The 15,115-nt window shown below is 38.7% G+C and overlaps 1 protein-coding gene across 6 annotated transcripts in view; it reads left to right on the top strand.

Annotated features, from left to right (window-relative positions):
* Positions 1–15,115, top strand: part of LOC106088278 (myosin heavy chain 95F) — a 168,585-nt gene that overhangs the window by 111,125 nt on the left and 42,345 nt on the right. For 4 of the 6 annotated variants that reach the window (XM_013253708.2, XM_013253712.2, XM_013253707.2 and 1 more), the window contains exon 2: positions 14,364–14,552. In XM_013253708.2, coding sequence (XP_013109162.1) covers positions 14,372–14,552 — 181 coding nt within the window. In that variant the 5' untranslated portion in view covers positions 14,364–14,371. Of the gene's footprint in view, positions 1–13,754; positions 13,927–14,205; positions 14,288–14,363; positions 14,553–15,115 lie in introns of those variants that run through there. The other 2 variants (XM_013253710.2, XM_059361864.1) reach the window with 2 other exon arrangements.

Genomic DNA, 15,115 nt, shown 5'->3' with positions numbered 1-15,115 from the left:
TCTGTCTCGAATATTTAGATATAGCTGCCATAGAGACCGATCTTCAGCTTTAGGGTCTAAAGACGCATTCATTCACCGATTTTGCTTAAATTTGAAATACTGATTTGAACTAGGGGCCACGATATTCGATTCGGATATGGTGAACATAGGACCATATTTACATATAGCTGCCATATAGACCGATCTGCCGTTTTTGGATCTTAGGCTTATAACAGGCGCATTTATTACCCGATTCGCTGAAATTTGAAACACTGAGTTGTATATAGACTCCCAACATGTCTTGAAAATGGGCTATATATAGATCGGGCTATATTTAGATATAGCTACCATAGAGACCAAACTTTAGCTTTAGGGCTTAAAGACCGAAAAGGCGCATTCATTCTCCGATTTTGCTGAAATTCAAAACAGTGAATTGCCTAAGGATTCTCGACATCCAATCCGAATATGGTGTATATCGGACCATATTTACATATAGCTGCCATATAGACCGATATGCAGATTTAAGGTCTTAATCCTATAACAGCCGCATTTACTAGCCGATTTTGTTGAAACTCAGAGCAGTGAGTTTTATTAGGCTTGTCTATATCCGAGGCCACCGTAGCGCAGAGGTTAACATGTCCGCCTATGACGCTGAAAGCCTGAGTTCGAATCCTGGCGAGACCATCAGAAGAAATTTTCAGCGGTGGTTTTCCCCCTCCTAATGCTGGCAACATTTGTGAGATACTATGCCATGTAAAACTTCTCTCCAAAAAAGTGTCGCACTGCGGCACGCCATTCGGACTCGGCTATAAAAAGGAGGCCCCTTAAGGCCTTGAGCTTAAACTTGAATCGGACTGCACTCATTGATATGTGAGAAGTTTGCCCCTGTTCCTTAGTGGAATGTTCATGGGCAAAATTTGCAATTTGCAATATCCGAACCAAAGATGATCCAGATCGGAACATATTTAAATATAGCTGTCATATAGACCGATCTGCCGATTTTGGATCTTAGGCTTATAAGAGGCGCATTTATTACCCGACTTCGTTGAAATTTGGAACAGTGAGTTGTATAAAGACTCCCAACATCTGTCTTGAAAATGGTAAACCGATCTGGGATCCCAACATCTGTCTCGAAAATATAAGACAGATATAGGTGTCTTATAGGAGTCTACCGAGCGCAGAGGTTAGCATGTCCGTCTATGACGCTGAATGCCTGGGTTCGAATCCTGGCAGGAACATCAGAAAAATTTTCAGCGGTGGTTATCCCCTCCTAATGCTGGCGACTTTTGTGAGGTACTTTGCCATGTAAAAACTCCTCCAAAAAAGGGGTGTCGCTCTGCAGCACGCCGTTCGGCTCCGCTATAAAAAGGAGGTCCCTTATCATTGAGCTTCAAATTTAATCGGACAGCACACAGTGGTTTACATGAAATATAGATCGATCATCCGAATATCTTTAAAGATTAACACAGTGTCCGTAGCCGCCACATGATCAAATAGAAAGCTCACTTAGCCTCACATCGGTGGTCGCAGCAATTTGTCTGGACACAATATCCAGAAGCATTGGGTGGTAAGTCCAAGGTTTCTTTGTCAACACACCAAGTGCTGCCGACAAGGGAGTGGAGAGCATTGTTCCTACTTTTGTGTACGGTTATGGCATGTAAAGCAGTTGTAGTCCTATGCAGCCTTGAAATGCATGCTGATGCTCGACGAATGGAAATTGCCCAAAGGGAGGATCGGGAGGAGTAGTCCCTCATGCGTCTGGGCTACTGATGAGAGAAGTGAGATCGGTCTGTACGACTTTCTAGGTTTCAGTAGCGGGATCACACTGCCCATCTTCCAAACATCGGGTACTATAATAGTGTTCAGACAGGCTGAGGACTGTTGTAGGTACTCGACTCCAAGCAGATACAGCTTCTTCAGCATCAGTGTAAAGATTCCGTCTGGGACCAGCGACTTGACGCAACGAACGACACTCGTACCTTGGTGCACGGTAAATTGCGATGGCTGTCCAGCGGCACGGAGATCACGAATACGACGAATGGGAGCCCCTCTAGACTTGTCATTTTCGGGTCAATAAATTGACGTTCATCTAAAGGAAAATACACCTCAAGTATCGCCAGCATTTTTTATTTTAAAAATTTTTTTTTTCCTAAGAAAGTAAATAAAATACCAAACAAATAAAAATTAGCTGTTGTTCTGCAAATTTTCACTGAAAGTCATTAGCGTACTTTGCCACATAAATGGCAAATTTTTTAAAGAGAGTAAAATGGCTCTTTCTGTCCTGTAAATTTTTACTGGTAAAGCACGCGAACAGACCTAATAACTATTAGAAGAAGATTGCGTGTATTTTGATTTAGTTTACAATTTTAGTCGGCTGAGAGGGAATTCAGTACGTTTTTTGAAAAATGTTGGTCGGAAATTTTTTTTGTAGTGGCAACGCTGCTGATATATACCACTAAGCCACTAAGCACTGCCATGAAGCACAATTGTTTCTTGTGATGAGTTCGATACAAAAAATGTTAGTGCTGAAACTAGCACATTTTCGGTGCACTTCCGTTAGCGGGTGCTCCTCATTGTTTTGTTTTTGTGTTTTTGGTACGACATCGAACGACTTTTTATGGGAGTAATCAAACCCGTAAAGTGGTAATAATTTCCAATTATCCAATTTGTGCTTCTAAAAGCGCTGAATTGCGTTCATAGTGCAAGCGTATTCAAGTGGGACATTTCCTTATAATGGCATGAACTTCCCCTACAAAACGGTTTAAAATTCAGCAAACTTTTTGGTGGGTACTTTTTTTTTGGTAATTTTGCTGATAACACAGAAAGAAATATTTTTTCTATGGAACATTTTAACTCTTAAGCAACTAACTGAAGGAGACTTTTTTATACCCAACACCACCACTGTGGTACAGGATATTATAAGTTAGTGAATTTTTTTTGCAACGCTAAGAAGGATAAGAAATACCGATCGACTCAGAATCACTTTCTGATTCGATTTAGCCATGTCCGTCTGTAAGTCCATGTATTCTTGTAATCAAAGTGCAGATCGTATTTGTCATCCAATCATCACGAAATTTTGCACATATCACTTTTTTGGTCAAAGGACGAACGCTATTGATTTTGTGAAAAATCGGTTCAGATTCAGATATAGCTCCCATATATATGTATCGCCCGATTTGCACATAAATGGCCGTAGTAGCGACAATTTTTAACCAATCTGCACAAAATTTAGCACGGATTGTTTTCTTGCTGATTTCAACATAACCACAAAAATTTATCAAAATCGGTCCAGATTTAGATATAGCTCCCATATATATGTATCGCCCCATTTGCACTTAAATGACCGGAGTAGCTCCAATTTTCAACCGATCTGTACAAAATTTGGCACGGAATATTTTGTTACTGATCTTAACATATCTGCGAATTTTCATCAAAATCGGTTCAGATTTAAATATAGCTTCCATATATATGTATCGCCCGATTTGCACATAAATGGCCGTAGTAGCGACAATTTTTAACCGATCTGCACAAAATTTAGCACGGATTGTTTTCTTGCTGATTTCAACATAACCGCAAAAATTTATCATCAAATCGGTCCAGATTTGGATATAGCTCCCATATATATGTATCACCCGATGTGGACTTAAATGGCCCTAGTAGCTACAATTTGCAACCTATCTGCACAAAATTTGACACGGATTGTTTTGCTACTGATCTTAACATATCTCCAAATTTTCATCAAAATCAGTTCAGATTTAGATATAGCTCCCATATATATGTATCGCCCGATTTGCACTTAAATGGCCGTAGTAGCTCCAATTTTCAACCTATCTGCACAAAATTTGACACGGATTGTTTTGCTACTGATCTTAACATATCTCCAAATTTTCATCAAAATCGGTTCATATTAAGATATAGCTCCCATTTATATATGTATCGCCCGATTTGCACTTAAATGGCCCTAGTAACTCCAATTCTCAACCGATCTGCACAAAATTTGGCACTGATTGTTTTGCTACTGATCTTAATATATCTGCGAGATTTCACCAAAATCGGTTCAGATTTAGATAAGCTCCCATATATATGTATCGCCCGATTTGCACTTATATGACCGTAGTAACAATAATTTTCAAACAATCTTTTTGAAAGTCGGTTCAGATTTTGATATAGCTCTCATATACATATATATTGCCCGGGTAGGGTAGGTAGGTAGGGTAGGTGCAAAAGTCCCCCCGACTTTTGCCTTTCCTTACTGGTTTTGATCCTTTCTTTAATTTGGCAATTTTTTTTACTCCATAACAAATCCCCCCATACTGACATAACTTCTTTTCCATACATTTCTCACAATAATCCCTTTTATTCACATACTGTCAGACTTTGGCTATAATATTCTTCTCATAACAAAGTCGACTAGCCACCTCTTCTCTCTTCCCTTTGTATTTTTAAACCTTAGAAGAGTGTCATCAAAAATCTTAAGTTTCATGTTTTCATAACCCTATTGCAATTGGAGTTCTCGACACTATTTAATGCTAATGAAGTCAGTCGTCTGCTGGGATATGTTTTTAAGTTTCAAGCTTTCCATCATCATATTTTCCTTAGTTTTTCTGTGGTTTCTTATTTTCTTTTGTTTTTCTTTTTTTGTTTTTTTTTTGTTTTTTTAGGCCAAAGTCATATGGCCAAAAGCAGCTTTTCATGCATGCATAAACCTATTAAATGTCAGTTGGTTATTAGATAACTCTAAACAGAGTTTGACTAGACAAGGGGAACGCGGTAAGAGTGGAAGGCGTAGAAGGGGAAGGAGTAGGAGGTGGTGCAGCTGTAGACAAGGTTACATGTCTCATTAGTTGGTCATCCTATATGCCGGCCACTCCAAAGAAGTCGCTAGACGCTTTTTTCCCCATTGTTTAGTTTGGTTATGCCTTGTTGAACCTGTAGAGTTTAGATTGGCATTAACCTTTTTCCCTTTAGACAGCCGTAACTCAAGATGTTTACATTCTTGGTTATGACAATAGACAAAGCATTGCATTTCAAAGAATTAGTTGCGACGACGACGACGACGAAGAAGTGGTGTTAATTAATGAGGCTGCGTAATGGTTAATTACACAGCCTTCTTATTTTAATGAAATTATTTATGAACCTTAAAATTGCAATGAGTTGCATATTTCATGGTTATTTGATGCGAATTTTGTAAAATTTCACTAGGAAATACAAAAAAGGAATGGTAATAAAGGCGCTTACCCAGAAGACCCTGGGTCTTTTTTCGTCATGGGAGAGGCACATTCCGGAGTGCTTTCTCCGCACGCTTCTGGTCCGTGCCAGGATTGAAAAAAACCCCGGACCCTGGCTCTGATCGATTTGCCAGAACCGCCTCCATCCTCGGTTGGTGTCGGTGAGGTGTAACCGGTGCCTGGAGTGGGTACATTTTCGATCTTGCTCTGGCCTCACTTCACTACGGGAGTATATTCATACTGGATATGTTGCAAGGTGCTGTGCGAACATAGCCAGCAGTGGGTCTCAAGCGTTGTCGTTGCCTTCTGCGTCCTCGTCGTCGGATGTGAACAGCAGCTCTCTTTATACCAGCCGGTCGAATACCCCAAGTGAGGCCCAATTTGCCGGCGTAGGCAGTGGTACTCGCAGACGAGCGTGATGAGATTCGTTGTATGGACCCCACTAAACCCAGAATAAGCGAGCAAAATCTGGAAATAAACAGGTTGGTTAACGAATATGATCGGAATTCGTGGCTGGAACACATGCAGCAATGTAACTTAGGCACCGCTTTAGGCAGGCTGTGGTCTACTGTTAAGTCACTCTCGAAACCCGGTAGAAGGGATCTAAGGACCTCAGTCACTTTTCGCGAAATAACCTTGATTGATCCGAAGAGATGCGCCAGGTTGTTCAACCGTCAATTTATTGTGCATTCCAATAGTGACAGGGCAAGGAGGAGAGCCGTTCGCTGTGTCCGTGGTCTCCGAGCCGATGGACAGCTATCACAATTTACCGTAGGCAAAGTTACGAATGTCATTCGTGGCGCCTAATCATCCTAGACGTTGTGCCCCGCCGGAATCTCTACATTGATGTTGAAGAATCTGGATTTACCCGGAGTTGAGTACCTTACTACTGTCCTCAACCTGTCTTTGAATACTCTTATAGTTCCCGATGTCTGGAAAATAGGCAGAGTGATCCCGCTACTGAAGCCTGGAAAGGACTTGAGTTTGGGGGAGTCGTACACACCGATCTCCCTTCTCTCACTTGTAGCAAAGACGCTTGAGGCATTACTCCTCCCGAGCCTCGTAGGAGAATTTCCATTCGCCGAGCATCAACATCGATTTCGAAGACGTGAAGACAACGTCCTCAAGTAATTTTCTGGCAGCACTTGCAGACATAGAAACCTTGTTGACCACGTACAAAGCAATTGGCCGGTCTGCGGCAAGTTATGCAGCGCCAGTGTGGTCTCGTTAGCTTTGTGACACGCAGTGAAAAATATTCAGATCTATCAGAATGCCGCTCTCCGAACTGCGATGAGCTGTCTCCTCAATTCTCATATGGACCACCTCCATCAGGAGACAAAGATCTAGGGCGTGAGGGTCGCTGCATACATATCAGCACCACCGCAAAATCATTTGTGTTTTTGTACAAGCCGTTTGCGTTGATTAGAGTTGTATAGTTGCGTTGATTCAAAGACCCAAGTATTTTTGCAGAACACCGCAAATGCGATGCATCTTTGCAGATCTCTGATATTAGCCTTAATCCACTATCGAATTTTTTCTCATGGAGGCTAAATTGACAGATCGTTGAACCAAATATGGTACAAAAAATCGTGTAGAACGATTTTAATATGATGTCACGGCCATAAGGTCTCTCTAGGCGCTGATAGAATAAATTCTATCAGACTGATGCTGAAGAATTTACGCTCAATGCGAATTTTATCAGGCCTCTGATCTGATCTGAAAATAAGTGGAAATAAGTCTGCCATTTTGGAACGGATAGAGATATCTTCATGAAATTTAACATGCTTATAGCTGAGGTGTATGTCCGCACTCTTTATAGAGAAGGTGCAGTATACGCGCTGGCGGATCTATTAGAGAAGCACAAGGCAGGAAGTACGATGGACTGGGAATAGCGTCACTACAACACCAAACGGTGACGAACTATACTAAAGCTGCCATAACACGAGGCATGAATTTGGCTGTCGATTTGTGGTTAGTCGGAGACTGAAACACCTTGTCTCCAGCTTTACTCCGGTGGATGAGAGGCTACCCACAATTCTTCAACATCAGCCTAAAAGCCAAATTCTTCAACATCAGCCTTATTTGTGCCCATGCCCCGACGGAAGGCACGGACGACCAGACCAAAGATATTTTCTATGAGCGCCTAGAAAGAGAATATGACCCCTGCACCGCCCATGATATTAAAATCATTCTGGGAGATTTTATTGCGAAGATAGGAAAAGAAGACATTTTTGGTCCAACAGTCGGAAAGTTTAGCCTCGTCTAGTAATGGGTTGAGTCTGATAGATTTCGTCGCAGAAAAAAAAGGACCTGACACTGCCCGGAAACAGGACATTGAAAAGCTGCAAACACAACAGATGGCAGCGGCATACTCCACTCGACTGATCCAAATTTTTGATGAAAGCACTCCTTGTTCCGATAATATAATGGCGCAGTGGCAAACTATTTCCCACTCCACGAAATCCGTACTTGGGTACCGGAAGTCTCCTCCAAGAAACCCATGGTACGACCAAGAGTGTCGAGATGCTACTGAAGCCACGAATGCGGCATATAGAGCAACCCTGCAATCAGTAGCAACGTAACCACATGAAGGAGAGGTATCGGGAGAAAAGGAGAAACGTCTATTCAGCAGAAAGAAAATGGAATTGGAAAGACGTGAGTGTGGGCGAATTGAGATGTACAAGAGTCAGAATGAAGACCGGAAATTCTACCAAAGAATTAAACATCAAACCGATGGCTGGTAACTGACACAGAAAACATGCTGAGGATATGGAAAGAACATTTTAACCAACTGCTAGTGTCCGCCGTTGTCGGCAAAGAGGATACCGCAGAACCAATCAATGATGATGGTATAGAATATTTACCCCCTAGTCAGAATGAGGTCCAGGTAGCAGTGACTCGACTAAAGAACAAAAAGGCAACAGGAGCCGATGGGTTGCCCGCTGAACTATTTAAGATCGGGGGCGACACGTTGATAAGGCGTATGCATCAGCTTATCTGCGCAATCTGGCTAGAAGAATGCATTCACGATGATTGGAACCTCAGCATACTATATCCCGTACACAAGAAGGAGACAAGACGGAATGTGATAACTACAGAGGAATAAGTATCCTCCCCATCACATACAAGATACTCTCGAGTGTACTGTGTGAAAGATTAAAACCTAAAGTCAATGAGATAATTGAGCCCTATCAATGCGGCTTTAGACCTGGTAAATCCACCCAGGACTAGATATTCAAACTGCGCCAAATCGTGAAAAAGACCCGAGAAGGACAAATCAACACCTACCATCTCTTTGTTGACAAAGGTATTTAAAGCCGTGTCTGAGTTTGGTATCCCTGCAAAATTATTAAGACTTTGCAGGATGACACTTGCTGATACGCGTTCCTCAGTAAGAATAGGACAGATTCTCTCCGAACCATTTAATACCAAACGAGGTTTCAGACAAGGAGACAGCCTATCGTGTGATCTCTTTAATATCCTGCTGGAGAGGATTATACGAAATGCAGATGTGAATAGATTTGGCACACTACTCACAAGAGAACACATGCCGACGACATCGACATCATAGGTCGTTCACCGGAAGTAGTAACTGCTACCTTTGAGAGAATCGAAAGAGTATCAGTGAAATGGGTCTGGCAGTAAATGGAGATAAGACGAAATAGATGGTTTCAAATCCCAAAACGACCACCTCTCGACGTACGAAGATTACACTATACAAGACACTGATACTACCCATTTTGTTATATGGTTCTGAAGCATGGGTACTTGTGAAAGCAGATGAGCCAGTGCTTGGAGTATTTGAGAGAAAGATTCTTCGTAAAATATATGGACCAGTTTGCGATAATGGAGAATATAGGCGACGTCTTAACTACGGGCTGTATGACGACGATAGCATACACGTATGAAAATACAACGGCTGCGTTGGCTAGGTCATGTTGTCAGAATGGATGAAAAAGCTTCAACAAAGTGGTATACGCAAACCAAAAGCCCGATGAAAAGATCAAGTGGTGTGAGACACCTCGAAGATATCTCTATCCGTTCCATAATGGCAGACTTATTTCCATTTTTGTTTTTCATCCCACTGTTTGTCGTAATACAACATGTCACCTTAATACAACATGTCACCTATCAGTGTTAATGTAACTCCAATCCCAAACCTCCGCACTTGGGCAGAAGTGCGGTCATTTGGGATTCCACCAGTGCATAACTGCACCCTCTCTATAGAATGATTGAAAAATTCAAGGTGTAGATTCGCAAATTATGGCCCTTAAATAGTTTGCGGCAGACGTAAACATAAGGAAGCCGTTTCTTTCTACAAAAATAATATCTCATTTCTTGACGTACGTTTTATCTTAAATAAATTATTCATGTTCCGAAGCAAGAAAGATAACCTTTAAACACATCTACGTATTCATTTTTATTTACAATTTATTGTAGCCACGTGAGAAAAATCTTTATTTTTAGAAAACTATACGACATACATTCACGAAATTATCTTCATCACAGTCTTCATAAATTGACCCATTTTTTTCAAAACTTGTCACAGTTTAATTTTTTATGTTAACTCTGCTTTATGTTCAAATACTTAAAATTGAAGAGCAATAGCCTTCAGAAAATAAATATTTAAACAAATTTATTTATAACAAAAGCGTCAAAGCAAAAACTCTACATCAGAACCCTCTGTCCGACATACTAAACAAAAGAATAGAAGACGAAACGAAAAAGTTGTTACTATTGTTCCTGATCTTATCATATGAAAATGTCTGTTAATGGTTTTCCAGTGTAGTGCAGACGTCAAGATACAGTATACCCTGGGCATTTGCATGAATCATGCATCTATCCATCCAGCCATCGTCAACGTTTTCAACCTACGCCAAAATCACATGGGACAAAAGTTAAATGTGGCCCAAAGAGAGTAAATAATACTCTACCAACTTTTTGTTACCGTGTAGTTTATTTTTTTTTTTTGCGGCTCTATTCCTTATCTTTTGTTTAAATTTAAAACACACACACAAAAATAACTTAACTGATTTTTTAACATTTATTAACATTGATATACCATTTTTTATTTGTTTGTTTGTTACCATATATCAAGAAGAAGAGATGATTAAATTTTTATTGTTTAATTATTTATAGTTTTTTTTGTTAATTTTTGGCTTATAAAATAAAAGAGAAATGTATAAATTAAGCATTTGTTCAGCGGTCTAATTTATTCAACACCTATTCAGCAAACAAATTACAACATGTTCGGCCGGACCGAATCTTGAGTACCCACCACCAAGGATTCCGCTAAAAATGTACTCTTATTAACAGAGTTTGTATTATTATCGGTACTTAGGGGGCCTATATCACCATATTGACCAAATCGGATAAAACTTGGCATTGATGTTGTAAGTAATAAGATAGGTTTTTGGGCCAAATCAGGTAAAAATAAGGGCTTCTACGGGCTGAACAAGTCAAATTCGGGGATCGGTTTATATGGGGGCTATATCTATTTATAAACCGATTCGAATCATATTTGGCATGGATGTCGGAAGTCACAACTTAAGTCTTTGTTTCAAATTTCAGCCAAATCGGATGAAAACTAAGGCTTCTAAAGGCTGAAGAAGTTAAATCCGGGGATCGGTTTATATGGGGGCTATATCTGTTCATAGACCGACTCGGACCATACTTGGCAAGAATGTTGGAAGTCGTAACTCAGGTCTCTGTTCCAAATTTCAGCCAAATCTGGTGAAAATTAAGGCTTCTAAGGTCTGAAGAAGTCAAATCCGGGGATCGGTTTATATGGGGGCTATATCTGTTTATATACCGATTCGAACCATACTTGGCAAGGATGTTGGAAGTCGTAACTCAGGTGTCTGTTTCAAATTTCAGCCAAATCGGATGAAAATTGAGGCTTCTAAGGGCTGGAGAAGTCAAATCCGAGGATCACTTTATATGGGAGCTATATCTGTTTATAGACTGATTCGGATCATACATGGCATGGATGTTGGAAGTCATAACTCAAGTCTTTGTTCCAAATTTCAGCCACATCTGGTGAAAATTAAGTCTTCTCAGGGCTGTAGAAGTCAAATCCTAGACGCTTTTATCGATTATTCAGCCATGAAATCGGGTTTATTTGGGATTTTAAAATAAATCCTGGAAAAATGGAATTTATTTTTGTATGTTAAAACCTGCAGAAAAACACAGGATTTAGCACTTAAATCTCAAAAAGACCATAAATTCGGATTTAATGGCCAATGTAAACATACCTTTAGGGATCGGTTCTGCGGCATCTTCTTCGTCGCCACTATCTGTTATCAACAGCACGCTAGCTGTAGTAGGACTGGCAAAATATCGATGGCACTATCGATAATATCGATATTTAATTTGTTGACTGAATATCGGTTACTATCGGAAAAGTTAACTTTTTTGCAAAATTAAACAAAAATAAGCGATGCGACACTAAATCTATCCTTTAAGATGCATTGCTCCTCTAGAGGGTGCAATTTTCATTAGATTAGGCTAACATTTTGTACAGTGATTTTTCCCATGACTTCCAACTGACTTTTTTACTCTTTGTTTTATTTGGTCTGTGCTTTGATTTTGTTGCTTCTTTATAATTCGATCTCTTGATTTTTATACCCTGCAACACTACTGTGGTACAAGGTATTATAAATTAGTGAATTTGTTTGTAACACCCAAAGGGAAGAGAGATAGACCCATTGATAAGAGAGATATATATACACAGAATTACCTTCTGATTTGATTTAGCTACTGTCTGTCCATGTTAATTTGTGTACAAAGTACAGGTCGCAGTTTTCATCCGATCGTCTTAAAATTTGGTACAGGCAAGTTTTTTGGCCAAGAGATGAAACCTATTGAAATTGGAAAAAATCGTTTCAGATTTGGAAATAGCTCCCATATATATGTTCGTCCGTTTTTCAGTAATAATTGAATAAAATTCTTTTGACTCTCTACATACTGGTGAATTTGATGGAAATCGGCTCAGATTTATGTATAGCTCTCATATATATATCGCTCGATTTTCACTCCTATAGCCACTGTAAGCGCATTTATCGACCAATCTTCCCAAAACTTCGTACAACCCTCGATGAGAATAAAATGGTCTTTTGTAAACCGAATGTCAGATTTATGTATAGCTCTCATATATCGTTTCATATATATATATATATATATATATATATATATATATATATATATATATATATATATATATATATATATATATATATATATATATTTAGATATAGCTCCCATATATATATTCGTCCGATTTTGCGAAATATTGCAAGAAAGTGCTTAGTTTTAAATGGATTCTATCGAAGATAGAAGGAAAGGATTTTTTTATGACTCTCGATGTTACTGATTAATTTCATAGAAATCGGCCTACATTTAGATATAGCTGTCATAAATGTATTTATATCGACAGATTTTCACCCCAAGAGCTACTGCAAGCGCATTGTTTTACCAATCTTGCCAAAATTCTGCACAACGCTTTTCTCGACGACTACCACATTATCAGAGAAGTTCGAAATCAGTTCAGAATTAGATAAAGCTTATATATATATATATATATATATATATATATATATATATATATATATATGTTCGTCAGATTTTGGGCAATTTCCAATAATGTTGTCATTTGTCAACCGTAGTTATTACAGTTTGAAAATATTTGCTCGCCGAGGTCCTTCAAAATTGGTTCCGAATTGGATAGGGTAGGTGTAGGGTATTATACAGTCGGCACCGCCTGACTTTTGTCCTTCGTTATTGGTAAGTTCTTATTTTCGCTTGAAATATAGGAAATGGGGAAATAACGATAGTATCGATATTTATTATTAAAAATATCGAATGTTACGATTATCGATAGTTTGCCAGCTCTTATTTGTAGTCGTTTCCAAATTTCTTTCTTTTTCTCTGCAAAGGATGAGCCTGTTCCAAAGCCACAAGTTTGATGTTGAATTCTTTTGGTTTTTAATTTCCCTGCCCCATTCTGATTTCTGCATATCTCGATTCGTACACACACATATGTATTTTTCCATTTCTCTCTTATTTCTTTCTACCATCGCCTTTTCTCCCCAATTATTATCCTCTTCTCCTTATACCCCTCGGCATCAAACATAACTTAAAATGAGGTATGAAGTATAAAGCTGCTCGAAGGCAGTTTTGTAGTATAGTATATATGTATATATCGATCTGTTTTTCTATGTGTATTACTATACATAATGTAACCCTTTACCCAATTAATTGCCAACAAACCAATGTGCAGCGATTCTTCTTCATATAATTACTCCAAACATTTCTAATCACACCTGTAAACTCTTTTCTCCTTCACTCTCTTTCTCTTACTCTCTACCATTTATCTGATATAGCTGTCCGAAAACACACTGACACATTACTTACTACCTTTAACAATACAACATACCAAGCGTATCTCTGACGTTGTTAAAACAAAACAAAACCATACTCATTTTTTTTTTTAGTCCACAGCTGAGGTGGTAGTGGGTTGGTTGTACGAACTCCAGAATGCGAGTATTCGTTTAGTCATAATTTGAACGTTTCGCCGGTAACAATTTCATTTTAATTTTGTTGGGGAAAATAAAAACGTTGGTGTTACTCGGTGTTTTGTTTGAACGTCGTGTTTTTTTTTTTCTTCTTTAACTACCTATAATTGACAATAGTCGGAAAAAAAAACAACAACACTAAAAAGGTGAGTGAATTGATATTTATTGTTGGTTACGAGGTGAGTGAGAGTCAAGCAGAGCCATGAGAAATGTTTAGAGAAGAGCGAGTGTAAGCAGAGATGTTAGATCAAACAAATGACTTTTGTTTTTGCTGTTGTTGGTAAGGGTCTCATCGTCACCTGTTTCCTACCTGTCATTCTGAACTTCACTTTTACTCAGATACCCCCATACACAAGCAAACTCATATAGGTACTTTGTAGTTAAATTAGTTGGTTGAGGGCAGAGACTGCCAGCATTGCTTCTCTGATAAGATTAGCTATTGTGTTTTTACATAGTTTTTTTTTTCATACTCACTTTAAAAAAATTTGCTATATTTTGTATTTTTTGGTTGGTTATTATGTTTGTTAATTAATTTGTTAAAATTATTAAATAATAAAATTTGCTTCTATTTGCTTCTTTGCAGTTCGCAAAATGGACACACAACTTGTGTGGGCCCGAGATCCCATAGAGGGTTACATACAATGTCGCATCTCGGAAATTGGTGCAAAAGATTTTGAAGTTACACCGCTAGATCGTAAATATCCAAAACGATCATGCCACATGGATGATATCTTCTCATCGTGTGATGGACCCCAAGATCATGATGATAATTGTAAGTACAATATTTGTGTTAATTTTTCAACCGAAATAATGAATCAAAAACTGTGTCTTAAATTGAAACGTTTGTTATTAGCTCACCCCTTTGGAATATAGAGCCTCTAACAGCCTAGACTATATTTTAGCCTAAACTTAATTTTGTTTTGTGTGTTCTTAATAATGAATAACCAAAAAAAAACATGTAGAGGAATTTTGTGAAATATATGACTCATAAAGATTAATGCAGAAAAAGAGTTACGTGTACGCGAAACAATAATTTTGAATGTTCAATTTAATCGACATAAATTCGTGCCTGTACTTCAACAATTTAATAAATCGTTTTTTCAACATAGAGCGTTTTGAAAATTGAAAAAAAAAAAAATGAAAATTGAAATAGAAATAGAAATGAGCGATTTTATCCGTCTACCAATGCCAGCACACCAGCGTATGATACTCGTGTTGATACTCAATGGCACGGCACTAGTAGTCTCCATTAACTTGCACCAATGCTGTAACGACTTTATCATTATAGGGAAGGTTCCATATCAAGTTATGTAAGTCCAGCCCAATATTGACCTT

This window comes from Stomoxys calcitrans, chromosome 2 (assembly GCF_963082655.1).
Source record: "Stomoxys calcitrans chromosome 2, idStoCalc2.1, whole genome shotgun sequence".
Taxonomy (NCBI): domain Eukaryota; kingdom Metazoa; phylum Arthropoda; class Insecta; order Diptera; family Muscidae; genus Stomoxys; species Stomoxys calcitrans.
Note: the sequence above shows the minus strand (reverse complement) of the source record. Positions and strands in the feature narration are given on the sequence as shown.